This window comes from Panthera leo, chromosome F3 (genome assembly GCF_018350215.1).
Source record: "Panthera leo isolate Ple1 chromosome F3, P.leo_Ple1_pat1.1, whole genome shotgun sequence".
NCBI lineage: Eukaryota > Metazoa > Chordata > Mammalia > Carnivora > Felidae > Panthera > Panthera leo.
In genome coordinates this window covers 41,791,742-41,819,302 of record NC_056696.1, presented here as the reverse complement: position 1 = coordinate 41,819,302, position 27,561 = coordinate 41,791,742, and the positions used below count along the sequence as shown (strand labels likewise).

The window sequence follows — 27,561 nt, the reverse complement described above, 5'->3', positions numbered from 1 at the left end:
AGCCTGTCACGCCGTGTGAAGGGAGCAGGCTTCTGACCTACAGGCTGCGGGGGCTGCTGCAGTGATCCCGAGCAGGGGGCCTATAGCAGCGGCAGCCCTGGGGGCCGTGGGAAAGGCCACGAGGCAGTGGAGCATGACCAGGTGAGTAGAGAGGGAGAAGGAATAAATCAGGTCCAGCATCGGGGCTCCTCAACTCCCCTGGCACAGGCAACCTGCACATTAACCTCTAGCAACCCCATGGTTATGTAAGTAAACAGAAGGTTACTGACTGTATGTTTTTAAAACTCTGATGTCGACTTCCCAGAGGAGCACAGCCCTAGGACGGTGGAAGAAGCTGGACACGTCAGCTGAACGCGAAGTTAAAAAAAAGACCAGAGCCATGTGTAGGTTGTCTTAAAACCATCAGGTTGTTTATTGGTACGTACACACACTCATACGCCCCCGCACATCCACTCCTGACACACTGGGCCAGTACAGTACTGAGAAGGGAACTGACAAGATACAGCAGGCTGGTGAGGGGGCTTCGGGTCACTGGTGACTCTCCAAATAAAAAATACGAGGACTGTGAGGCAAGGGATACACCAAGACAACAGCCTTCCATCACTGAATGGACAAGTTCTCCTGTCCATCACCTCCCTGCAATACCTCCCCAGATGCCCTGAAGAGACCCAGGTACATGGCCAACCATGACAGGGTCAAGTTGTAGAGGAGAAGATGGGGCTGAATCTCCCACTGAGCTAGTCCGTCAAAAGTCCCCTGACACAGTCAGATGGCTTTGCGATCCCCAACTCCACCAATCTTAGGAACCTGGGGTTTCTCCATAATCTTAACATCCATTACCCGAGGATAGGGGCTTTTTCTCTCCACCCAACTCATTTTCTGCTCAAGAACGCGTCCAGCTCCATTTGCAGCAGCCTGACGGACAGGGAGGGCGAGGAACGACCAGGGAGAACAAGGGCAGGTGGGGGGCCTTGCCCACACCTAGGGGAGCCCACCCAGCCCCGCCCCTGGCAGACCTCTGCTCTGCCGAAAAACAGAAGGCTCTGAGCCCTGGCCTCGTCCCAGGCTCCATCACTCCTGCGGGCCAGGGTGCTCTGACCCACTATCCCACCTGTTAGCCGAGCCCCTGCTCAGAACCCAAGTCGATCAGGTTGCAAACCAGCTGCTCGGCCACCTGTAGGTGACGAACTGGCGCCTCTCCAGGAAACATGCTCAAGACACGTGTCCTCTCCTCTCACTTGGATGAAGCCCTGGGTTCCATCAACTCCCCCTGAACTTGGGCCCCAAACATGTCCAGGCATTTTGGCAGGACGAGGAAGTGGATTAAGACGGGTTTCTTGGGAATGACATTCCGACCAAACTAGGACCTGTAGCCCCCAGCCCCGGTTGCCACCGTGCTGCGTGAGGGAAGCAATTAAAATGGTGGAAGCTGGGTGGGGCTCAGGAATTTCTGGAGGAGGCAGTCCCCGCACACTGAGAGAGCCCTGAACAAGGACTGGCTGATTTAGGGGCAAGCAGGAGAGTGAAGACCTTCATCGACACTGGATTTCCTGGACCTGGAATATGACTCACTAAAGCGGAAGCTTTATTTTCTTCCTAAGAGATCAGGGGAAGAGAACCCCGGACTACCTTTTTCCCACATCTGATTTGAAGGTCAGTGTATCTTCAATCCACCCACTGGGTATATTCTTAGGGGCTGGACTACTAAAGTGGGACAGAGGACGACAGCAAGGGAGGGGATGCTGAGCAGAATAGACGGCGCATGGGTAGCTCTCTTCTGTCCCCAGAGCCAGGACCCCACACAACCCCCAGCCCTGCCCCAGCAGCAACTCCACCCTACCGCTGGGGTAGGAGGCGTTCCCACCACTCTTTGGACTTAAGGCTACTGCAGGCCATTGGCTCTCTGTCCAGCTGACCTGCCTGCACTTCTTACTGGGTACGAGGGCTGAGAGTTTCCCCATCCTTACCCTTGGCCCAAAGCTCAGAGGCCCATTTTTCTCAGATTCTTCCCCAACTCACATTTGGGATTCATCTTAAGCAAGAGCCTGGAATCACCACCTTAGCCTTCCTCTTCCCCAGCCTCACCATCTGAAGGAGAATGGGGTTTTCTGCAGCCCCTCCCTGCCCCCAAAGAGGTTCTGGAGGCAGGAGCTGCCGTTGTGGAGATAAGGTGGGAAAAGGGGCTAATGCTGGGGGGTGCCCAAACCAGATATCTGACAAGCAGGATGTGCACGGGGACCAGAAGGCCCAATAGCCTGAGCAAGGCAGAGTCCGAAGTGCCGTTTTCTTGGAAGGGCCATCCTCAGCCCTTGGCACGGCATCCTGGTATCTGGTGGAGGTCGCAGTCCAGAACAGGCTGGCTAGGCCCAGAAGAGGGAGGGTGAAGTCACAACCCCGCCTGGGCTACTGCTGTCCTGTCCCTTCTGCAGAATCCCAAGCATGGACAACCTCGAGTCCCATCCACAGCCACAAGAGACTTACAAAGGACACACGGTGGGACTCAGAGTAGTGGGATGCCGAAGGGGGTGGACGAGTATATTCTGAGATCCAGGGCAACCGGAAAGTCACGACGAGACTAGGAGCCGTGAGAGGACCAGGGAACGAGCAGGAGAGGCCAGGGCCAGCTGAGCCTGTGAAACCCAGCGGGAGGACGCTGGCCCTGGGGGCCGTGGCTAGTCCCGGAAGGCGGAGAGCATGTGTCCATAGAGATAGTGGGAGCGAGCTGAAAGAGAGAGGGAAAGAAAGAGAGAAAGAGAAAGAGAGAGAAGGAGAGAGAGAGAGAGAGAGAGAGAGAGAGAGAGAGAGAGAGATGCATTGCACGGTGAGCTGGGAGTCGTCCCTGGGGGTCTGGGGCGCATGCATGCGCAGCGAGCTTGCAAGCGCCAAGCGCCCCGGCGGCGGCGGCGGCGGCGGCGGCGGCGGCAGCGGGCAGGGCAAGCCGGACGAGTGCGGGCCTGGCAGGTGCACAGCGCGCGAGCGGGGGCCGCCGGCGGCGGGGGCGGGGGTGGGGGGTGGGTGTCCGGCCCGGGCCCGGCCCACTTACCCCGCGCCACGGGCACACCCCCGCGAGAGCCGGGGCGGGAGGGGGGTCAGCAGGAGTAGGTCCGAACCGTGGAGGGCTCCAGTCTCTGCGCCCCCGCCGTCCCGGCTGGGAGGAGTCGGCGGCCGCGGGAGAACACAGAGCGGCGGTTAGTGCGCGCGCTCCGGGGGCCCGCCCGCCCGCCGGCCCGGCGGCAGCGTTAGTGCAGCGGCGCCCGCAGGCCCCTCCGGCGGCCCGGCACTCACCCTCCGGCGTGATCTTCTTCGGCGGCGCGGGCGGCGGCTGCAGCGGCCCCAGCGTGGCCACGCGGAAGGCGGCCGGGAGCGTCTCGGCCGAGGCGCCGAGCAGGCCGCCGTGCGGGTCCCGCGGCCGGAAGCGCTTCCTCCAGGACGGCGCGCGCCGGAACACCTTGTCCTCGCCCTGCATGGGACACGCGGAGGCCCTCAGTCCCTGCCCGCGGGAAACGCGCTCGCGGCTGCTTCTAGGGGTGCCACTCCCGTCCCACTGGAAGGCGGGGTACGGAGGGGGGGCAAGGTCACCTCCTCTCCCTGGCCCTGTTTTTCCGTCGGTAAAATGAATGGGGGCGAAGTAGAGGACTCCCAGCGCCCCCGGGGGATTCAGATTCCTTGTCACCAGGTAGGGTGGGGTCCCCTCTGGTCAGACCTGGCACCATCCTGCAGTTGAACCGTTTCCCTGCCCAGCCCCGTCATCTCACACTGGGCTGGGGATGCCCACTGACCTTTCACGTTCTCCTAGCCTCGTCCCAGGGGCACCGAGCAGCCCCCACCCAACCCCTCCTGCCTTCCCTCTGGCTGCAGCCCAGGGTGTGCCGGAAACGCACCGGGCCAAGAGTCAGGAGACCTGACTACCATTTTACTAGTTATGTGTCCCTGGGCAAGTCAAGTGACCTCTCTGAGCTTCCATTTCTGTGTCCATAAAATAGGAAGAACATCATCTGCCCTCTTTCTCAGGCTGCCTACCCCTAATGGGATCAAGTGAGAGCATTCTGTGACAGCGATGGGCCAGGTGGATGGCAGATCAGAGGCAGGCTCCCCCAAAGGAGGTGGTGGGCCATCTGTCAGCGGAGTCTCCAAACTATCTCTGCCAAAGGGCACCCAGAGCCAAAACACTACAGGATGCCCCTCTGCACAGGCCTCCCCATCCTCCCCGGAAGAGCTCACTTCCACCCTGCTTGGCAGCCATGTCTAATCTCCCCAGCACCACCCCCCCTCCACCCCGACCAAGCCAATGGGTGTTCTCAGAACGGGTATAGGCAGAGAGCTGCAGGAGGAACAAGAGACATTAACCCACCAGTTCTTGCCTCAACCCCTCCCGGCCCCAAGCCCCTTGTTGCTTGTGCTCTGAGGAGGCCAAAGCCTATCACTTCTTGGCACAATGTACCTCTGTCCCAGCACCCACGCTGGTATCAGTTTTTCATGTACTTATGGGATTACAGGAAAACCTTGGATTGAGAGTAACTTGTTCTGCGAGTGTTCTGCAGGGTGAGCAAACGTTTGTAATAAATTTTAACTTGATAAACGAGCGATGTCTTGTGATATAGTTCGTGACACTGAAGGTCACATGATCACAACCGAGCCAATGGTTCTTGAAATTTGCTTTGATATACAAGTGCTGTGGATTACAAGCATGTTTCCAGAACAAATGCTGCTTGAAAACCAAGGTTTTACTGTATTTCATTAACCACCCCCCTCTCTCTCTCCTTCTTCCACTCCCCTCCCTCAACTCTCTCCCTCTCACTTTCAAATTCTGTCCTCCATGGGACAGACACCATCATCTTTTTAGTTCCAACCAATGTATCCCCAGCCCCAGAGTAGTGCTCAGGAACACTGTAGGCACTCAATAAATATTTGTTAAATGAATGGATGGCAGCTGGCTTCCTACGTAGGCATCCTATCCCTGAATTCATCAGGAACTTTCCTCATTATTTCTGTCTGGCCCACGATCCTACCCTTAATCTAGCCCAGGGTGGTTTCCCTTTCTCTCTCTCTTTCTCTCTCTCGATTTCTACCTTCAGCCAGCGCTAAGACTTGTTTCTGTATCACTTGTCCCCTAGAAGATGTTCTTCCTGTTCCTCTCCTCTTTTTCCTTAAGTCCTGCTCTCCATGTAGGGGGAGACTTGGATGCAGCCCTCCAGGGCCTTGAAGCTTGAGAGGGGAAACTGAGAACCAGAACTGACAGAGGAAACAAGAGACAGCTCAAGGTTGTTGATGCTGTGCTAGATGCCTAGACAGAAAGCAGTCTCCCTGGATCTCTGACCTCCCCTGTGCCCACCACCACCAAATCCCACCTCAAGCTTAATTCCTCATCAGTCAGAGGGGGATGATAACCTGCCCCACATGATGATTGTTAGCATAAAATGAGTTGTCTGTCACCAGTATACCCCTGTGCCTGGGCCAATGCCTGGCCCAGAGGAGGCCTTCAAAGAATATTTTTATAAGGATTGAAGGAATACACAGCTTTCTAATTAGGAAGCACCGCGCTAAGATATACAGGAGTCATTTTTCTAAACAGCATCAAAGAAAGCTAAGATCCTCGGCGGGTGGGGAATAAAAGAAGGGTCCACATGGCAGGGGCATTAGAAAAATTAAGATCTCTGAGGGTGGGGACAGCTGGTGGGGTCTGGCAATTTATCTCCTTGACAGGAATACATACACACGTACATACACATATGTGTACGTGTGTGTGTGATTATATATATGTATATGTGTGTGTGTGTGTGTGTGTGTGTGTGTGTATAAATAACACACTCCATATTTCAAGGCACCTCCGTGAAGAACACACCCCTCCACGAATTCCGTGTATGCCTGAGCGTGTCCTATCTACCGAAGCAGAGCAGTCATTCCACAAAGGTGGATTTTAGCCCTGGCCAACCCAACTAAGAAAGACTAATTGATAAGGAGGCGACACTAAGAGTGTCCCAAAAAAGGAGGCCCGCTAGTCCAAACAGAGGCATTGGTCGGGGAAGGGATGTGTAGAAAGGGAAGCTACATAGACAACGGAGATCAGAAGAACTAGATTTGATTGAAGATGGAGAAGCTAAAAATAAATAATCTGGGCTCCTTTTTAACTTGTTTGGAGCCAGGGCAGCCAAGCCTGACCTGACAGGCAAAAGCAGGGAAGGTTGGTGATCAAAAGTAAGTAGGGAAGAAGGCGGGAAGGAGGAAGGGGGAAGAAGAGAGGAGGGCTGGGGAGGGGGCTGCACCCTCAGGAAACAGGTAACCCTTTGGTAGGCATCTCCAATGGGGGCATTAGAGCTCAGGCCATGCAGGTCTTCCTGGACACAGTCCAGCCTAAATGCAAGGGAAAGGCCTGACAAAACCCAGGGGAAAAGGCTGTGTTTTCATCGAACATGGGGGCCAAGAAAAGAGAACCTTAACTTGATATGAAGGTAACTCAAGAGTAAAACTGGAGGGGAAGCAGTGATGATATACGTCTGAGCCAGTGAGTCAAACTGCCCTGTGGAACAAGCGAGCGAGCCTGTCGTTTAAGGACCTCAGCATAACGCCTGCCTCCAAACAACCACACTATGACAGGATGGGCATCCTAATAAGCAGGCTGGAATCATGCTCTGCCAATAGCACTGAGAGATGGTATCTGAGAAATGGAAGAAAAAGGTATGATCCCAAGGAGATGGCCTTCGGGGGAACCTCTGATCCTGTGTGGTTAGGACAGCGGCAGGGCACAGAGTTGGAAGATGCTAGAAGTATAACATATAGGAGCCTTTAGTTTTTGTACAAGGAGTTTCATGGAGACTTCTCCAGGCCTACTGCTAGGCCTCGCTCTTTTGCCCCCCTCCCCCAATTCCCTGACATCATCACCATCCCCTCTGGCTCTTCTCCCTTTGACCACCCCACCAATTATCGGCCCAAGGAAAGCACAACTCATGAACTCCAACCCAACCAACCAACAATGGCCAAATCCCAAAGGCCCCTAATTCACAGCCAAGTACTCACATCATCCAATTTCCGGTCTGTGCCCAAGGCCAACAGGTTGTTGAACTCTCTTTCCATCACCTGGCGAGCCTGGAGTCCACAGGGTGAAAGAGGAAGAGGTGGGAGGGGTATAGTCAATGACTTGTATGTCATCTTGCTTCTGTTTCATAGGGGCCCATAGACAGAGATAGGGCTTTCAGTGCATTTAACCCGTGAGCCCTGATGCTGTTTCAAGCAAACTTCAGGGTCCTCTTGGAAGTGAAACTGTAAACCTTAGGATTCTTTCATATGGAGCACATTAGAAAACTGTAATTTTGTACAAAGTAGGACCACAGAACACGTGGATCACAGGGTTCCCTTAAGTGGGGTGGGGGGGAACCCCATATTGTGTCTGTAAAGGAAAATCAGGCCTTACTACCTTTCTGAAGGGATAAATGAGCATGTAGACCATGGATAATAAGGATTTAATTTAGATTAAAGAAACGTATTTCATAAGGCTCCACATCAAAACTTTGAATTAGGAGGACGGCTGAGTCACAGATCTCCATGGCCCTTGGGCTGACGGTGCATACAGGCCTTGACTAAGCCTCCCAGGAGCCTAACTCAGCAGGAGATTTGGGAAACGCCAGAAACAACAAAGTTTTCAGAACTGCCACCAGATATTTTTAACCATTGTTGAGGAAGAATTCCATGTTGGGTCAGCCCCCACTTCCTCTCATAGCTGAGCTAAATGGAAGAGTCAGGAAAACCAGAAAGGTTAGCACGCACCAGAGATGTCTCCGGCCGCTCTTTACAAATGCACTGCGAGCCACAAAACCCGGACACATTTAGAGACAGGAGACAAACAAACGATAGAGAAGAACAAGCCCATTTCCGGGTGAGAAATGCTAACCACGGAGGTTCGTAAGGACTGTCTCTGTCAGTATTGAGAAGGTAATATTCTCATAAGTGACAGCAAAGGAGAAGCCTAATACACTTCCAAGTATCCAGATGAAACCGCTCCTCTGGGTAGGGAAAGGTGACGATGACACTTACAAACTTCAGAAACCCGTCCCAGAGCTGTGAGAGCAGGTGAGAACACAGATGAGGTTGGAGGTAGGCACGTACAGAAAAACTGTGTAGGGGGGTAGGGGAATCCCAGCTCTTCTTAGAGAACAAGGGATCTGTCCTCTCCGTTCTGACCGGTTGGGGGGAGGGGTAGGGGGGAGAGGGGGTCACTGCCGAGAGCCTATGGGACACACTGGCCCTGTGTGCTGCCAACATCCCCAAGAGGCCAACACGCCACCCGGCATTACGAGACCACACAGCCCCACCCTCGCACGAGCCAAAACGCATCTGCTCCCGGAATAGCTTGTGCGACTCCAGTGGCTGAATTTCAAGAGGCCTGACAGCTGCAACCAGTCCAGACAGGGGCAGCTAAAACGATCAGGGCACGGAGGCGAGTCTATATGAGGAAAGCCTAAAAGAATTAAGATCACTCCGTCTGGAGAGACAAAGGCCTGAGCCCCGAGGCAACACAATCAGAGTTTATGAAATCACAAAAGGTGAGCACGGGCCAAATACATGTAGCCTCACCAAACCTAGTAAATGAGGATGAGGCAGTTCCCTTCCCCAGGGGGAGCCTGACTGGGGCACAATTTGGGACAAATAAAATCAGGAAGTACTAAACACAACAGGTAGTACTTCTGGAGTCCTTTACCCACAGGAAGCTAGAAAGGCCAAACATATAAATAGGTCCAAGAGAGTTTAGATATCATCTTGGATGAGAGCTCCATAACAATTGTGAAATGTAATTTAAGGAGATGTCTAATCATTTGAGCTGCTGACAGGGAGACAACGGCCTGGTGCAGAGAGGCTCTGGGCTGTGTTATTTGGTATATTTAGCTTTCTCAAGCCTGGGAGCCCAGGGCAGATCTCTGGGGTAGGAGACAAAGGAGATGGGGGGGGGGGGGCTCTCTGATCCCTTCAGGCCCCCAGGCCTTTTCTCCTCTAAGAAGAGTCAGGTCAGAAAAGCAGAGTGAGGAAAAACAAAGCGTCACTGGGTGTTGTACGTGAGCGATGAATCAACGGGAATCTAACCCCAAAACCAAGAGCATACCGTATATACCCTGTATGTTTGCCAACTTGATGATAAATTATATGAAAAATAAATAATTAAGTAAGCAAACAGATTAATTAATTAGTTAATTAATTAAATAAAAAACAGAGTGTCAAACGCAAAGATGGGGTTGGGAGAGGATTAACACCGTGTTCTGGGCCTGGGCTAGATGTGCCCTGTATGTGAAGGAAGTTTGCTCCCTAGGTGGCCTGGTTATGCACAGGGACCACTTGGAGGTGTGAGGACGTTGTGATCCCCTCCGAGACAGGCTCCAGAACAGTCCCCCAACAAATCTATAAACCTGTGTGTGTGAGCAGGAGAGTCGGCGGAGGGGGAGCCTGAGATCAAGACTGACTGATGACAAGGATGCCCACCTGGGTGTTCTGTGTGGGAATCTGGAGGACCAGGGCCAGCGTGTTGTGGTCAAAGTTCTCATCCAGGGCCAGCAGGGCACCATGCACACCGCTCTCCTGCAGATTTCCTGCATAATCCCGGAGCCCAATGGACTGGACCCAGTGAACCACCTGGTCGTTGGTCCAGACCAGCACATCTGGAGGGCGGGGCAAGAAAACGGGTTAGGAAGAGACAGTAGGTTTGGCCACACCCCCTCCAGGGACGGAGACCGGCTTCCCTGGACCCAGAGCTCCAGTCTACCCTGCTTTCTGTCTTCTGTCTGTCCTCCCTGGCACCTGGGCTCCTAGAGAACCAGCACCACCTCCCTCCATCCCTGCCAGCCTGTAGGACTCAAGGGTCAGGCCAGCAGGCTCCTGACTTTTTCCCCAGAGCCCTTGGCCAGGCCATCCCCTACCCCCAGGCTGGAATGGTCCTCTTAGAATCTAAGACTTGTCTCTCTTTCCTGCCCAATGCCACCCAGATCAACACAGTCCATGAGCATTTTCCCAGGCCAGTCCATAGCACTGTCCGAGGGGATTCACTGCATGTGTCCACTCGGTGGCCATTGTCAGGGGGTAGGGTGGGGTTACAGGTGACCGGGCAGGGCTATTTCTTCTCCACCAGATGACAACGTCCTTTGGGCATGGACTAGGTCTCCCTCATCACCTGAGCTTCCCTCAGGTTTGGAGGCTCCCTAAGGTACAGAATGCCTCTTCTCCCCCCACTCGCCCAGGGCAGGGGACAGGAGGCAGGCATCTGCTCCCCCAAGGCTGCTCCCATGCCTTTCAGAGGAGGCACGCTGAGCCTGCTAAGCTTACCCTTGATCTCATGCTGGCTTTCCTCCCGTCTTTTCTCCAGCTCCTTTCGGTCATAATTCAGCCTCTTCAGACACATGATGCCATACTGAAGACTGGTTCTGCAGGTACATAGCCCCCCCTGAGCCAGAGCCTCAGGGGGGCCACATTCCTGCCACATCTGTCCTACATCCAGCACTGGCCCTAGCATGTTCAGGCCTGTGTCTTCCAGCATAAAGAGCACCCCGGCCCACTCATGCTCCTCTTTTTCCCAGGGCTTGTGTGTGATCCAGCCCAAGACTACTTTCCCTCCTCTGCCTACCCTATGTCCTCCCTCTTGGCCAGGGTGTGGGCCTGATGGAAGGAAAGTTCTCTCAAAGAAGCAACATTCCCCCCCACCCCGCTCCCACCCCAGGCACTGGAATGACCCTACAGATATCTGACCCATAAAAATAGGACCCTACAGAAAGATTCCTACAAATATTTCTTTGTATCCCCATTTCGCTCAGAGTCCTTACAATGACCTACACGTGCTACATGACGTGCCCCTGTACAGTGACATCTCTGTTCTTCCTCAAACACAGCAGGCACGCTTGGCCTCTGTGCCTCAGGGCCTTTGCCCTGGCTGTTCCCTCTGCCTGGAACACTCTTGCCCCGATCTGCTGCGTGGCTCACCCCATCTCCTCGAAGTCTTTGCTCAAGTGTCATCTTCTCAATTCAACGGTCACCCTGTCCACCTGATTTAAAACTGCACCACCACCATCACTACCCCCAGCCCGTATTCCCAACAACCCCCCCCTTATCCTGGTCTAACCTTGGTCTATTTTTTTTCCTAGCAGTTTTTATCTATTAACGTACTTTATATACAATACACGTATGGTTCTTTGTCCCTCCCAGTTAGCATGTAAACTCCATGAGGGCAACCCTGTTTTGTTCACTGATATTTCTCAAACCCCTAGAATAGCATCTGGCACTTAGTAAACACCATAAATGCTTAACGAATGGAATGAAATGGTTCATGGAAAGTACTAAAAGTCCTTAAACAGTACCAGGTGCATAGTAAGCATTCAATAAATAATAACTAAACCAGACCAAGAACCATCGAGTCTGCAGGTTAGAAGGGACCCTCCAGGCCACTGGTCCAAGCTCCTATATCATGCAGGTGTCACCTGTGTACCATCCTTCTGCATAGTATGAACACCTGGGCCCAACACCTCTGACGACAGGGAACTCACTACCTCCTGAGGCAGCTCCTTCCACCGTGGGCAGCTTCTATCGTAAGGTCCTTCCTTAACTTGAACACTGCTTGTCATGCAGCCTCTCTGGGTTTTGTCGCCTATCAAACGGAGGAACAGACGTTCCCTCCAAACTCTATTTTGTGGCCATTGCTTTGTGAAATTAAACTATGCTGCTGGCTCCTTTCTTCTCTCTCCCTTCAGCTATACCCAGGCAGCCCTGGGGCCTCGAACAATCCCTCACAGCTCTGAGACACCACTTGTAGGACTTCTTTTCTGGCCCAAGGCACTTGGTCATTGCTCAAGCCACTGGTTTAAGCCTGGGTCCACTGGAGGGGGCAGGAGCACACACACGTCCTAACTAGAAATGCCTTTTGTCTCCTTCCAGTCCCACTTGCTATAATTTTCAGTCCAGTTCCCAGGACTTTCCAAGTTGTTTCACAGAAGAGCAAAAATCTAAAGTCGGATCAGCCTGGGTTTGAATGCAGCTCTGCCACTCCCTGGCCTGGTGGCCCTCAGCACATGTGAGATGAGGTCACGCCTCTCCGGCCAGGCTGCCGTGAGCCTCACAGGTGATTGTGCGTGGAAGGGCTTAGCCCAGCCCCTGGAACGTCCAGGCACTCAGCAATGGTACCACCACTGGGAGAACATTACTGATGCCGTGTGGGCCGGTTCTCCTCAGGACAGCCGCTTCTCTAGAAAAGCTGCTCACTAGGACACCATGCTTCCAGGGAAAAGCGCTCAGAGTTAGGTGTGAAAAAGGAAGGATATTGGCCCCATCCTGTATCCACCTGGCTGAGTGACCTGGTGATACTCCACCTCTATTGGGCTTGTTTTCCTCATTAAAAGGAGGGTTTTTAAATATCTTTTTCTCATCATAATAAGGATGATTCAAAATAATTTCTTAAAGATGTAAGAACACGCTTTATGGAAGGTTAAGTGGAATAAATGCAGGTATACACAAAGTTGAAGTAAAGGGCGTGGAAATGCTTTAGGAACGCTTGAAGTACTCGAGATGTGAAGCTGAATCTGGAAGCATGAATGCAGGCCGAGGCTCTCCTGGGGCCTGGGCAGAGGGTCCCCAGGAGGACCTCCATAGTGCTGGGTGGGGCCGAGCAGACTGATCCTCCAGCAGCCCAGGGACATCCCAGCTGGCAGGCCAGTGGCCCTTCTCTCCGCAGCCCTGTCAGTCATTGACAAGGGGACAGGTGCAGCCAGGCCTGGCAGCCTCCCGGACCCACTGAGACAGAAGATTCCCTTTCAGCCCTGAGAAGGGGTGGGGGGATGGTGAGGGAGGTCACAGTAGAGAGTTCTAGCATCAAAGGCTCTGCAGCATGGTGGCAAGAAGGCTGGACTCAGTGTCAGGAGACATGCACTCAGCTGTCATGCCTGATGCTCCTTCCTGTGCCTCAGTTTCCTCACCCACAAAATAGGGAGGCTAACTAGATCCCTTATGCATTTAACCTTCCATGGTTTATGAGTCAGAGAGACCAAAGGACATCCAAGGAGCCCCATGAGAAGCTAGTAAAGCCACATGCCCCCAGCTCCAGCGTTCGTCCCATTACCCTCTCATTCGCCTGGGTTGGAACGCCAGCTGAGCCACTTTCCAGCTGCGTGGCACTCAGAACACGTGAGATGGGGTCACACCTCTCCTGCAGGGTGGCGTAGGCATTAATTAATGGTAAAAGACCAAGAACCTGGCTCAAACAGCGACCCATGTGATTTGAAGCTAGACGTTAAAAGGACTCCCTAACTACCGTCGACCCCTGGAACATCAGCACCCACCTTGCTCCCCACCCCAAGTGCCTACTGGGGTCAAGCACGCATCACTATGCGATGAGTGAAGCAGGACCTGGAGACTACGCCTACCTGTCTCAGAAGGGCTGTCCCCATGCTGGAATGTGTCAACACATCTTCCAATTTTTTTTTTTAAGAGAAGCCAGACATCCAGAATTTTGTGTAAAATCTCCTAGTGTTTGAATACTGGCAACTAAACTCATAATCTTTAAAATACCGTGTCAGCCAAACAAAACACATCTGTGGGCCAAATGCGGCCCACGGGTTGCCAGTTGGAGACCTCCACCGCAGACACTTTTGAACAGAAGACCTTGTCCGCGAGGAGGAGGAGAGAACTGGATGGCATCCTGTACAAAAGGGCGTGGGCTGAGCTGAGAAGCTCAGACCTGGGAGGCAGGCAGGACAAGGGCTCAGAAAGACCCTTCCTCTTAGACACCCAAGCTGGACACTGGTTTCAGCTGGAGCCTCCCCAGGGTAAACAGAGAGACCTCGGCAAGCCCGAAGAAATGAAATTCAGACCTCGGAGGGGAAATCTCCCGGAAAGTGAAGCGAAGGAAAAATGACTTTCTGTGTCTTAAGGACGGGAGGTGAGAGGGCAGGACCCTCCCTCAAGCTGCAGGACGAGACAAGGACCCGGCTTTCGCAAGGGGGAGACCTGCGGGCGCCCGGACAGGCCGCTTGGAGGCACGTGCGTTGCGGGAGACAGACCCCCGGGGCTGGCGGAGACCCGTGAGGGGCTCCAGCCTTGCTCACCGGTGGAAGCTGTCCACCATCTTCAGGTGGACCCGCAGGTCCTTCTTGGTGAGGTGGTCCAGCATGCGAGCATCCACCAGGCACTCCATGAAGTAGCTGCGGTACTGGGGGAGCCCCAGGCTGGGGAGCCATTCGTTCCCAATCCACTCGTGGTTCATGTCGCCATAGGCCAGGGTCTGGGGGAACAAGGTAGAGGAGCTATAGGGGAGGAAGGCAGTGCTAGCGAGCCGCGGCTGGCGTATCTGCTCGAGAGGAACGTCACTCCATCCTCCACGGCGGGTTATTTTCGCTAAGAAGCTGGGCGTGGTAGGAGGTGGGGGGTTTAAATGGAACTTTGTAAGATCTCAGAATGATACGGTTCCCTTCGTGGATCACTTATCTACACTAATGAACAGAAGCAACTATCCAGGCAGCAGATAATATGAAGTCCTTCCTGTCGACCCAGGAATGCATTTGCGGTATTGTGTGGCAGACCTGCCTTCCTGCTGCTCGGTCAGCCTCAAGCCCACTGCGCCCAGGGGACAGGCCAAGTTACAGAGGACCCGCAGAACAGCAAGAAAAGAGCCAATGTCACTTGGGAAACTGGCTCACGCATCTACAGGGGAGTTAGGTACTGACTCACGACGTCAAAAGCTACAGGCTGATGAATAGCGTCTGAACAGCCAGCACTCAGTTCTCTGAGGCCTGGTGTCCACTCCAGGAATTCTCCAGACCCCCTGTTTCCCAAGCACCCTCCACGCCCCCGTGACCCTCCCCACCTTCTCCGGTTGTCACCTCCCGCCGACAGCAGGGACTTCCCTGACCACCCATCCTTAGAAAGACTGGGTGAACAGCAATCTTCCATCATGGTTTCCTTACCCTACTTGATTTTTTTTAGGCTGAAAAACTCATCTTTGAAAATGAAACCGTTATACACACAAAAATAAATGTAGCAAACGTTCGCCGTTAAGCATAACTAAATGAAGTTAACATTGATGGACAACACCAACCGGCTGTGTCCGCCTTACGCTCTCCTTCCCCGTCCTGTCCCCTGCCGCCCGTCTAGAGGTAACTGCCCGTCTAGAGTTTTCTATCACTCCCTGGCTTGAAAAACATTTTTTACAGTCCTTATAATCACCAATGCATATTTCTCTAAGAAACGTATTATTAAGTTTGCTTGTTTTTGAGTTTTAGTATAAAATTCTGTGACTCTTTTGGGACTTAAGACTTTTCACTTGACGTCGTATTTCTAAAATTCATCCATCTCCCCTGCTGTTTTACTGGGTGAATGTACACGACGATCTGTCCAGGCCCCGGTTTCTGGCTCTCCCTGTGCTGTTTCACGGCACGTGGATCCGTGTGATACAGCGCTCACTGATGGGTTTACGCGCTTCGGGTCCATCTCTCTCCTAGAATATAAGTTCTGTGGGGCTTAGTTTGTCCACTTCTGTATCCAGAGAGCTTAGAAAGGCCCCTGATACCTAGCGGCTGCTTAATAAATATTTGCCCACTGAGTGAATGAGTAAAAGGCCTTTGCCCAGCTCACGGCTGTGCCCTCTGAAAGGGATGGGGTGAGGAAAAGGGTTGGTACCAATCTCAGTCTCATGGTTCCTGGGAAGAGAGGGGAAGATGCAGGCATGCTGGGGGCCTCCAAGGCTCCCCACCTGCCATCCTGAGAAACCAGAAGCTAGAGGGCAATGAGGAGGGAGGGTGCTTTAGCGGCAGGAGAAAACCTGTCCAGGGCTTTTCATGCGAAGAGGGACATAAATAGACTGGGACTCAGGGCGTCCTGTCGGGCAGACAGCCTGTTGGGAAAAAATCTGTCCTGAACTCCTGGGAGGTGGCTCTGGACAGGGAAGGGGGTCTTACCTGAGCCCAGCTGCCCTCCTCACTGTCCTAGCGGGAACGATGTGCAGCGTGTCAGGGGAAACAGGCAAAGTCAAGAAACCTGGAAGCGTCCACCCCAGGCCCCATCGAGAAGAGGGAGCAAACGCACCAGTGGCTAGGACGGTGACTAGGGAGAGCTTGTTGGGAGGACCAAGTGAGAACACAAGGCTGGCACATGTGCCTGTGTTTGCAGTGAGGGGGGAGCGAATGTGTGTGTGGCAAAAACACGTTTCCACACCTCCCCAGCTTGGCTCGCAGCCCCGCAAGGGGCCAGGCTCTCCCACTCCCCGTCCCTCCACCAAGGATCAGCACAAGGGAAAGGACTCCGGCTTCAGGCCCACAGCAGGGCAGACCGCTCCCATGGCCAGCTCTTCCCCACTGGCCTTGGAGACCCCCCCAGAGATGGATCCCCCCACACATGTCAACTACTCCCATTCCCACCTCTTTCTCCCAACCCGCCACCCTGAGAATAGAACCCGACATACATCAGGGATACCAATCTCGTATTAGATCGACCACAACCCCCTCTGACTCCCCAAACCTTCCCCTCATCCTCATGGGGGTCATCAGCCCTCAGTCCAGGCCCAGGGCCCAGGGCCAGACTCACTGTTTTAGTGGGTGTTGCCAGAGTTTCCATCTCTTCGTGGGTGACCCAGACATTTCCGGAAGACTGCAGGCAGAGAGGAAACCTGGCTGATCCCACGTGTGGGTCCCCGAGATCCCCTTGAGGCCGGGAACCCCAAGGGCAAGGACACACATCCCTTCCCCTGAGTCCTCCCACAGGCCCAGCCCGGAGCCCTGCATACTGTCTGGCTCAGAGCAACTCCCTCTATGACTGTATCCGCACTGCTCGACACAGTGTCTGGGACCAAGAAATGCTCAATGAATGTTTCCTGAAGGAATATGAATGAATGGGGCAGATCTGGAAAGCCGGCTGATGCCAATCGAAGAGACAGCTAGTATTAGCCTGAGGGTCCATGGAGTAGTCTGTGTTCTTGTGGAGAGGTTGGAGGACCAGGACAGAATTCACAAATGCCCTATCCCCTCTGCCTCCCTGAATCTGGCAACAACACAGAACCCCAGAAGCCCTGTCCTGGAAACTCTGCCCGGAGATGTGCGGTTGTTGGCACAGAAGGGCAGAGAACCAGGCTGCTGGGATCCTCCTGGAATCAACGTCAGCCCCTCCTGGAGACCAGGTGGAGCCCTGAGGGGACTGGAAGGAAGGGGCAGGAATCAAGTTACTAGCTTCCCAAAGACCAACGGGAAACTTTCCAAATGCTACTCCAGGGCTGTCCAAAAACGTCCTGGGTGAGGGAGAGGCCACTCACAGTCCTGGAGGTGGGCGGGGCGGAGGGGCTGGTCAGCGACACCATCTCCTGGATGGCCAGCCGGAGCTTGAGCCGGTGCAGGGCATTGCTGATGCCAATCTCCCGTTGGATCTCTGTGTCCGACAGGGCCGACATGATGGCACCGCTCTTGACGTTGGCCCGGCAGGCGGCCACGTACCAAGCAGGCATCCCCACCCAGAGCTGCAGATATGGGCACAGGGGGTAAATTCAGCTCCTTCCCCCAAGATCTGGGCCCTGCTGCCACGAGCTTGACCATACCAAGGGGGTAGGGCCAGGCCTCCTCCGCGGACTCAAAAGAGCAAACACAGAGCAGAAGAACTTAGAAACATGGAGATGACCATCACCAAATGCCTCTCTTCCCCATTTTACAGATGGAAAATCTGAGGCCTGAGAATGTGAGGAGATTTTCCCAACATCGTATGGGTGATTAGCTCCTGGGGACGGCCTATGGGAAGAGTCAAATTGCCTGTGGAAGCCTATGGCTCGGTGACCCTTAGCGCCCCTTGTCCAAACCCACCTACCTGCGAGGCAACAGCAGTTAAGTGGCATCAGTTCTGCCCTCCAAGGTAACTGGAAGGGAGCAGGGCTAAATTCTAGGTGTGGCACATGTGCACTTGGCAGGGGAGAGACGGGATGGGAAAATTCTAGGGACACCACCCCTCTACCTACAGAGGAATCCTTGTCCCACCCCACGTACCCTTCCCACCGGTCCTCTTGAGTAGACTTCCTTTGCCCAGACTTACCTCCAGCCAGGAGACCACAGTAGGACCATCCCACTGGGCAAAGGGCATTCCTTTCCTGCGGGCATCTTCAAGCAGCTGGTGTCTTGTGGGAAGAGGAAGAAGAGACTCACTAGTCTTTCCCTGTCTCTCAACCATGCTTACTCCTGAGACCATGGCTGTGCTGAGTGGGACTTCCACAACCCTACTCCCTACCACTGGACTGTCATCCCTGCTCCATGCCTGAAGCAGTATGATGCCAAGACACGGGGGGAGGAAGTCCCCTCCATCCCCACATGGCAAGGGGAGGCTCTTCCTTGTTTGTACAGGGCCTGACCCATAGGCATTGCGGTCTGCTCTGCGAGAGACCCACAGGGCCAGGGTCACTCTCCCACTCCCCACCCCCCCCCCATCCTCCTTCTCCGGGCGGGTTGTCCTAAGAACCACCTCCCAGCCCCTGATGTGCCCGTGTGGACCAGGCCAACTCAGTTCAGAAAGGGCCTTGCCACGCTCTGGCTGTCTGGGCTCAGTCCCATGACAGGCCAAGTGGGTGAAGGGTTGGGTGCCATCCTGGCAGAACCTGGCCTGTGGCTCTTACTTCTTCTTCAGCCGCCGGTCCTTCTCTGCCTGGGTCCCCAGCTTGGCAGGCACCATGGGCTCCTGCAGACCAAGCTCGGAGTCTGTCAGCATAACTGGAAGGGAAGATGTGGCATGTCAGCCAGTCCCTCTCCTTCTCCTCCCTTGGCCTGGGCCAGGATTGGGGAGCAGACCAGCAGATGTATAACAACCTCAGTGTATAACAACCCCGCAGGCCTGACGGGACCATCCACTATTCCTGGAGCCTCTGCTCAATGTCCCTACATCCAGGCAGCCCCACAGTGGCCATCAAATAGGTCACCCAGCCCAGACAGTCTGCCCTGGGAGCCTCAGCCCTGGAGGTGTTTTCCAGCCCAATGGACTAAAGTTGCCACACCCTTACGCCAGCAAAATCCTAGGCAGAACTTATCCCTCCTCCAAACCGAGGTGCAAAGGAAACCCCGAGAGCCACCCATGAGGCGGGCTACGGGCTCAGAGGATTAGCCTCATCTAGTTGGGGCAGGGAAATGGGCACACTAAGAGATGTGCCTCTCGGCCTCTTTCTCAGGGGCACACTTGCACAAACCACAAAGGGGAACATTCCAGCTCTGTCTTCTTCTATAAGGATCTCCTGAACAGATGCCAAAACCCACAGAGTTCACGGCGGGGGCAACATCTTAGAATTCATGAAGTTCTGGTCACTCCATGCAGCACAGATAGCAGTAGGTGTGGATAATCCAGAAAACGAGGTGAGATGCTGTCTTAGATGCCACTGGGGCGCGGGGAGCGTAGAAAACCACGAGACTTCGCACAGATCAGACTTTCTCGGCTCCCTCCCAGCCCCATCTGTGGTCAGCTCCACGACTCCCTGCACCCCTGTGGGCTGGGGGCAGGGTGTTCCACCTCAATACCCTCCCAGGGGACAGGTGCCCACCTTTCCTCCTCCTCCTCCTCCTCCTCCTCCTCCTCCTCCTCCTCCTCCTCCTCACCCAGCTAGCTATGTTCTGATTCACACCTTCCCTGAGGTGCAAGGTCTAATTATGCCTTTGGGTCCAAAGGTTCCTTTCTTCTAGTTGATCAGGTCCCCCTGCGCGCAATTGTCAATGCTCCCGTGGCCTTGGGGGAACTTCTCAAGGCCCTTATGAGCTGGCCCCAGCCTAGGATCCAAAGCCATCTCCTCCACTCCTCCCACCCCTTTCTTCCCACTTTGAAAAGACTCCATTGCAAACAAAGCTCTTGCACCCAGAAGCTGCCTTTCCCAGATGCCCGGTTCCCTCACATACAACTCTTCTTAGCTGGGCTAATTCCTACTCTGCCTTCAAGCTTCAGCCCAGCTGTTACCTAGCAGAGGAAGCCACTGCTGGCGTCCCTACCACTCCATGGCTGCGTTCTGAGTTCCAGAAGCACCCTAAGCATATCGCTATCATTACACTATTTTGGAATCATCTCTTTATTATTTCCTTTCCACTAGGCACTGAGCTCCTTGAAGGAATGGTCTACTGCTCCAACACCCAACACTAAGCCTTGTATATAGCAGTTAATAAATGTCTGTTGAAAAAAATGACTGAAAAGATGACAGAAAGCAGGAGAGGGGGCGGGAAGAAGCAAAGGAAGGTAGCTGACATTTATTGTGTACCTACCATGTGCCAAGCATGTACGAGAACTTTGTATTAGCACAGAGGTGGTAATGCTCTTTCCCAAGCGTTTACGCGAATATAAGGTCTACGAAGCCATAATGAGGCATTACGATACGTTGCGTCCAAAGGTCAGGTATGCTAGAAATAAGTTCTAATCACGAACTGACTCTCCTAAAGAAAGAACCAAGAAATTCTTCCCGAAGGCCCTGAGAACACCAGAAAACCTCCAAACTGAAAGAAACCTCAGAGGGCCAATCTCTCGCTCCAGACAGGAATCCCTTCCACATCACTCCAAATAAATACCTCCCTCCCTGCAGCCTGGAGCTTCTGTGGCAGGAGCTAGCACCTCCCGAGGCAGCCCGGGGCTCTCAAGGGACAGATCTCACGGAAAACCGCTGCTCTCTGGAGCCGAAATCTGCCTGGCTGTGCCTTCCACCCACTGGCCCCTGGGAGGCAGGGGGAGAAGGCTGGACCTGAGTACACCCTCCTGCTCTGGCCCCTCTACTTGCACCCGTTCGCTAGGAAGTGGACAGAAACCATGGCCCGTGGCTCCATCTCGGCTCAGCTGGATTAGCCGGCCCTTCTCCTTCTTCCCGAACAGGCGGCCGATGGACGATTTGATGCCCTTGCGCTTGGCACCCTTGTGCAAGGAGTCCTGGCTGCTGTTGCTGCTGCTGGGGTTGCTGCCCTGATCCTCCAAAGCACTACAGGATGACAGCCAGGAGCGGGTGGAATGAAAAGAAACATACTTTAATTATAGCAGGAGTCAGGGACGTTAGACCTCAGGAAGAACTTAACAGGAGGTTGGAGGTGGGGGGCGGGTATGATCAGAGCAGGTGACCAAAGGAGATGTGGGAATGTCCTTCCATGATGGCGTTTCAAAGAGAAGTGAGATGTTCTCTTGAAACAGGGAGGACATGACCATGGCGGTAGAGAGACTCAAGGTGGGGCCCGTGCCACTTACCTTTTGCCTTCTTCCTGGCTCAGGGCTGGGTGGCCAAGCTTCTCTAGCCGCAGCGTCCTGGGTGAGGAAGGAGGAGAAGTCTCACATTTTATGGTGGCTTTATCCTCCCGGTTCTCTTCCCGAGACACTGGCGACTGAACAGACAGTGAAGCCGTCAGGGGATAGAGGGAGAGATCTGGGGCCTGCCTACCCAGCCCGGACAAGGCAGAGGAGCTTGGAGAAACGCAATGGGAAGGCCTGGGGCCTCTCTGAGCCCAGACTCAGACTCAGGGGCCCAGGGGAGAGAGGCCGAAAGGGAAGGGCCTGGGAGAATTAACCCGTTAGTACCTGGGTCCTCAGGCAGCACTCACCAGCAGCTTCCTCCTATGCTTTCTTAAGTCACTGGGCTGGAAGAGAGAGTGAAGGGTGAGCTCAGAATCACCCTCTGGATGCCTGAAAGTCAACCCCAAGGGGAACCTGGTGGTCTTAGGATGAGAAGATAGGATTCAGTGCCTCACACAGGCCTTGAGAGAATACGAGAGCAGAAAAAAAGCTGGCCTGATGAAATAAGTCAGGGCCACCTCTGGAAGAAAGGGAGAGGTATGGGCAGGGGGTGAGTTTCTTACGCATTCTGTGCTTATCCAAGAGAGAGGGTTCAGGAAGATATGACAGGCCCTTTCCAAACCCAGAAGGACATGTTGGTGGCCTGACATGCCGGGGTCTGCACACATCATGGGAAGAAGATGCCAGCCCCAACTGAGAGGGAGGGAGCCCTCCCCTGCCTTAGCAGCTCCCCTCGGCCAGCCCCCAACGCAGAGCCCGGCCATGACAGGGCCGCTCATCAGCTGCCCCAAGACTCTCACCAGGGTCATGACCCCCATGCGGTCCAGGTCCTGGGCTGCACTGCGGGAGGTGAGCTTGGGTGTAGAGCGGCCGCTGAGAGGAGGGGACGCGCTGGCCAGGGACAGGGCGGTCAGAGAGGTGGGGATAGAACCGCGTTTGCGCAGCTGGGTCAGGTTTAGGGCCTCCATGCTGCCACTGGTCACTCGAGTCTCAATCTCCTCGGCACGGAGCTCTGTGGACTCCTTCTCCTCCTGGATCATCCTGGGGAAACCAGACGCTGAGTTGGCCCCTCCGAGGCCCAGCAGGAGGCCGGTTGTGGCAGCGTCCGCGCTCACCACCCTGGGACCCCGGGCAGAAGGCCATGCCTGGGGTGGGGGAGCCACGCTGTGTCTGGCATGGCCTCGCCGACACAGCTGGCCCTGCCCACCGCAGCTCAGAAACATCGCTCTCTCTCTCCCTCTCTCTGAGTCTCTCGTCAGCTGGCCTCACGTAACAAAACTCCCCGGTTTACCAAAAGAAGTTGCGGGAAAAGGAGGCATGTAGTCAGTGGCATACAAGCCATCCTGGGAGGCAGAATTCTTGACCTACCACTAACTATGCGGGCAACCCTGAGTCAGGCTCTCCGGCCTCAGTTTCCCCATATCCCCAATGTCAGGAGGGGTCTGAGCCAGCAGTTCCCAAACCCAGGTCCCTCCCCAAACCCATTGTCCTTTAACTGACAATGACCCCGAAGGAGTTTTCCCTGTTCTACAGAAAAATGAGAAAACTGATGACCGGGGGGGGGGGGGGGGGGGGGGGGGGGGGGGGGGCGGGGGAGGGGGAGCGCGTGCGCACTCTCACACACGCGCGCTGACGTAACATGCCTTCTGTCCTCCGGGAGCAGGGCTTGTCTTTATCCTGAGAGTGTCTTCTGACACTAGGGAATGTTAAAACGCCCTTTCTTTTGTACAATGGTTGTGATAGGAAACAGCAGCTACCGTTCCTGATTGCCTTTGCAGAATAAAAGTTGGCGGCCCTATGTGTGTGTGTGTGTGTGTGTGTGTGTGTGTGTGTGTGTGTGTATGTGTTATGATGTTTTCCTTTTAACTGGTCTGTGAAATCCAAAAGTGTGGGAACCACGGAACCAGATGCCCCCGATAGCCCTCTAAAGCTCTGATGCACTCGGGCTCAGATTCTCCCTTGCCGTTGGTGATAAACATTAATAGCCCCCCTACAAAGGCAGGGTAAAGTTCAGGGCTTGATAACTTTCCCCGCCACTGGTTTCCGCTTGATGTCTTGTTAGGGATGGAAGACATGCTACAGTGCACTGAGTGTAGACCTGAGTTTGAATCCTGGTTCTGCCACTTACTCTGTGGTTTTGGGCAAATCACTTAACCTGTCTGGTTTCCGTTCCGTTGTCTGTAACATGGAAATAATGCTGCTTCCCCCGGAGGCTAGTGAGACTGACAGCAGCATTTATACAAAGCTCTCAGTAAGTGGGAGCTAGGCTCTTAGCGATGACATTTAGCTGCAGGAACACAGCCTCCCAAGCCCTAGGAGGGGAAATGAAGACTGAGAAGTCAGTCTGAGACCCCACCCCTCTCCGTCCAGTAGTGGGCCTGAGACCCCCCCCCACACACACACACACACACAGAGTCCCTAGACCAAGCACTCGAAGGTGCAGCTGTTGGAGACAAGCAAATACATGAAGAATTTTTCCTGCAGTGCCCAAACCCAAAGGGGCCCCTGTCCTTCAAGGTACCTCCCAGACCCTCCACCCCTGCCCTAACCTGATCTCCTCGTTGATGGCATCCAGCTGCTCCTGGAGCATCATGGCCAGGGTCTGGGCGTCTGAGTGGCCGCTGGGAGAGACAACATCCACGGAGCCCACCAGACCCCCTGGCTCATCCTCATCCACGTCGGAGATCTCAGGGTCGCTGTCAAAGGCAGGGGTGGCTGTGGGCGCCAGCACCCCAGGCAGTGGAGAGGGCTCCCAGCCCTTAGCAAAGGAGGGGAGAAGGGTAGTAATAAGACACAACAGACGGGCTGAGGAGCAGGACCCTCCCCACCTGTACCAGCAGCACTGGCATCTCCGGGGGACTTGTTAGAAGTGCAGAATCTCGGGCCCCGCCCCCGGCCTTAATGATTCAGAGTCTGCATTTTAACCAGATTCCCAGGTGATTTATGCGCCTGTTAAAGTCTAAGACGTAATACTCCAATTCAAGGAGCCAGAGTGGCCGAGTGGTTAGGCACAGATTCCAGAGAGAGACTGCCTTGCTTTGAAACCTGCCGGGCAACTGTGGTAAAGCTGTGTCACCTCTCTGTGCCTCAGTTTCTTCGTCTGTACAACAGGGATAGTAGTAGAACCTACTTTGCAAGTAATTATGAGAACTGAGTGAGGAAATGCACGTGAGGCACTTAGCACGGCGTCTGACACAAAGTAAGCACCGTATGTAGGCTATCCCTTTCTATTAACACGAACTCTCCAAGAGTAACAGACCCAGGCGACAAGAGAAACCAAGCAGTCCTGACTGCCTTGTGTCTCCCAGAGTTTCAGCACATCACAGGGCCCTGTAGTCAACCCTGAGAGGTGGGGGCTTCTCAGAAGTCACCTGCAAACCTCGTCGGTGGACAAAGGCGTGGAAGAAGAAAGAGCACAGAAATGAATGAGCCAGAAGAGGAGGGGAAGAAAAGGAAAGGGACCAGAGACAGAGAGGTGCCCTAACCCCATCCTCTGGGACCCAACCCCCCAAGGTTCCCTTAGGGTTCCTTTCTAGCTCCTGGGCACCTGCTGTGTTCTTAAAAACAGAAAGAGCAAAGGGTGAGGGGAGAGAGAATGAGAAGCCTTCGTTCAGGCTGCGATTCCATCAGACTAGGGCTTTCCTAAGGGCAGAGATGAACCTTCCCCTATTAGGCTAGGAGTTCCCCCCTTCTCTACATGTATGTTGTAGTGCCTCAGCGCATGTAGAGGGCCCGGGCTCAAGACAAAGCATGCTTAACCATTATGGGGCTAAGAAAGAATCACATTGCCCCCCAAAAAAGAAGAAGTTGGTCCTTTTCTGCCCCCATCTTTCTTGTTCCCTCCTCCCGCCCCAGTTCCCCAGGCAGTCTCAGCATGAACTTGAAGCTGCTTCTCAGAAAACTTCAGGTGCCATCCCCAGGGCCAGTTAACCTGCCATCCCTCCCTCAACTCCCCCACAAACCACAGCTTTTATTCCAGAAAGCTTGCCAATTCCGTCTCGCCCCTGCATCTCCCACCCCGACCACTAGAAACACACGCCTGCACGCCCAGGCACACGTGCACACACTTCAGTGGGGCCTCAGGGACTGGCTGGCCGCCCGCCAGCCCCTACCGCTTGCCCACCAGGAGGCCAAAGTGAGGGGGCACAGCTGTTGCAGCTGACAGTGGCCCCAACCCCGGCTGCAGCTGTTGTCCACATGGGGGGGGGGACGGGAGGGGGAGGATTTGCACCGCACGCCAGCCGTCTGTGAAACCGGAGCCAGGCACGCGGCTGAACTGACCCCAAGCTCCCTGGGGAGACCCCTCCACACTCACCCCTCCACCCCTCACCTTGGCAGACTCCTCCCGCAGTGCCGAGTAGCGCCGATGCAGACCTGAGGGCGCGTGGGTGGCTGTGCTCAGGGAGAACCGCACATCCGCTGCACTGCCCATATGCGACCTTGAGTGTTCAGGGGGAGAAAAGGCCAGCCCTGAAGACTGAGTGCCCCGGCTCACACCCGCTAGGTCCAAAGGGTTAAAGGATCTTCAGTTTGGCGAAGAGAAGTCTTAGCAGGCATAGAGCTATCGTAAATGGTTTAAGGACTGCCATGTAAACAAGATTCGATTTATTCTCTGGTGCCCCAGGGATCAGAATGGTCCAGGGGAGAAAGTTCTAGGGAGGCAGCTTTCCATTTAACATAAGAAGCATCTTGGGTGCACCTGGGTGGCTCAGTCAGTTAAGCGTCCGACTTCGGCTCAGGTCATGATCTCACAGTTTGTGAGCTCAAGCCCCATGTCGGGCTCTGTGCTGACAGCTCAGAGCCTGGAGCCTGCTTCGGATTCTGTGTCTCCTACTCTCTGTGCCCCTCCCCGGCTCATGCTCTGCCTCTCTCTCTCTCAAAAATAAATGAACATTCAAAAAAATTTTTTTAAAGAAAACGTAAGAAGCACCTACGAATGGTAAAATTTGGCTTGGGATGCATCTGGTGGCTTTAGAAAAGCTGTCTGTCTGTCTCTCTCTCTCAAAAATTAACATTTTTAAAAAAAATGTTTAAGGTGGAGTGGGGTGGGGCGCCTGGGTGGCTCCGTTGGTTAAGCGTCTGACTTCAGCTCAGGTCATAATATCACAGTTTGTTCAAGCCCTGCATTGGGCTCTGTGCTTTCAGTGCAGAGTCCTCCTGGGATCCTCTGTCTCCCTCTCTCTCTGCCCCTCCCCCGCTCATTCGCACACAGGCTATCTCTCAAACATAAATAAACATTAAACAAAAATTTAAAAAGCTGAGCTCTCCATCAACGAGTTATTCAAGCAGCAGCTCTTGGGCCCTGACAAGAATGGTGTGGGAGAGCTCCCGGCATTGAGAGACTTTGGAAGGAAGGATCTCTAAAAGTCCTTTTAATCCTGAGGGCCTTTGTTTCTTCGTTTTCTCCTAAGCAACATTCCTTGGGTTTCCCCATAATCTGGAAGAGTCCCTAGCCAAAATTCAACCCAGGCATATTTCCTACCCCCAGGAAACTTCAGGACACCCTGATACCGTATCAGAGACATGGGCTAGAGATGCCCCCAAATGTCTATTTCAACTCTGAGATTTTAGAATCCCAGTTATGATGCTCTGGAATGTCTGGAAGCCTTCCCTAGTGACACTTCTTCCCTATGCCTTCCCAATTTGGAAGCCTTGAGGGGGCCCAGGGCAAAGGGACGGGGCAAGCCTACAGCGGATTGTACAAGGTAGCTGCAGGGAAAAGGGAGTTTCTGCTTATCTCCCTCTCCTCCCCTGCAGTTCAGTCCCAATTCCATGATGGGTCCTGTATTTCTACGGTCAAAGCCAAGAATTCCCAACCATTAAGGAAAGCAAGCAGTGGCAAATGGCTTGGTATACTCTAAGTCATGTCTTATTTATGGGGGAGGGGGGGTCTCTTCTGAGAAACCTATGGGAAGGAAGAAGTCAGAGGAATCCCACCTACTATTTCCTGTTTCCACTCCCTGCTTCTCTCCATGCTCCTCTCCTATACAACAATTTCTGATGAACTTGAAGATGGTACTTACATCTCTACTATTCCAGACAGCCACAGGCTTCTCTTCTTCAAATTCAACGTCCCTTTCCCTAACTCAAACCCTACCCCTCCACACATATATATGCATGTACCCATTTCCTTCAGGGAAGCTGATCCCCATCTCCCTGATATGGCAAGAGCACGACCGAAGGGAACCTCTGAGACTCTCTTCTGTGACACTTTGGTTTGGAAAGAAAACAGCCAGGAGCCATGAACCTCAAGTGGCATCACCTACTAATATCTTCAGTCTTCACCTTGCCTCTCTGGGCAGAGAAGTAGGGGCAGGATTGAGGTCTGAGTTCAATGTCAATGAC

General features: G+C 54.0%; 1 protein-coding gene across 3 annotated transcripts in view; it reads right to left on the bottom strand.

Moving 5' to 3' along the window:
* Positions 1–384: 384 nt before the first annotated feature.
* Positions 385–27,561, bottom strand: part of PPFIA4 (PTPRF interacting protein alpha 4) — a 38,406-nt gene continuing 11,229 nt past the window's right edge. Inside the window, exons 12-28 of one of the 3 annotated variants that reach the window (XR_006198914.1) lie at positions 23,766–23,974; positions 22,017–22,257; positions 21,525–21,560; positions 21,175–21,308; positions 20,748–20,914; positions 18,596–18,689; positions 18,022–18,103; positions 17,258–17,458; positions 16,537–16,599; positions 14,064–14,239; positions 10,303–10,400; positions 9,466–9,641; positions 7,015–7,083; positions 3,286–3,460; positions 3,044–3,148; positions 2,482–2,722; positions 385–2,360 (exon numbers count right to left, since the gene is read on the bottom strand). Coding sequence is in view for 2 of the 3 variants with exons in the window: in XM_042925540.1 (XP_042781474.1) it covers positions 3,090–3,148; positions 3,286–3,460; positions 7,015–7,083; positions 9,466–9,641; positions 10,303–10,400; positions 14,064–14,239; positions 16,537–16,599; positions 17,258–17,458; positions 18,022–18,103; positions 18,596–18,689; positions 20,748–20,914; positions 21,175–21,308; positions 21,525–21,560; positions 22,017–22,257; positions 23,766–23,974; positions 25,547–25,655 (2,089 nt within the window). In the remaining variant the exon portion in view is untranslated. Of the gene's footprint in view, positions 2,723–3,043; positions 3,149–3,285; positions 3,461–7,014; positions 7,084–9,465; positions 9,642–10,302; positions 10,401–14,063; positions 14,240–16,536; positions 16,600–17,257; positions 17,459–18,021; positions 18,104–18,595; positions 18,690–20,747; positions 20,915–21,174; positions 21,309–21,524; positions 21,561–22,016; positions 22,258–23,765; positions 23,975–25,546; positions 25,656–27,561 lie in introns of all 3 variants that reach the window. The other 2 variants (XM_042925540.1, XM_042925539.1) reach the window with 2 other exon arrangements.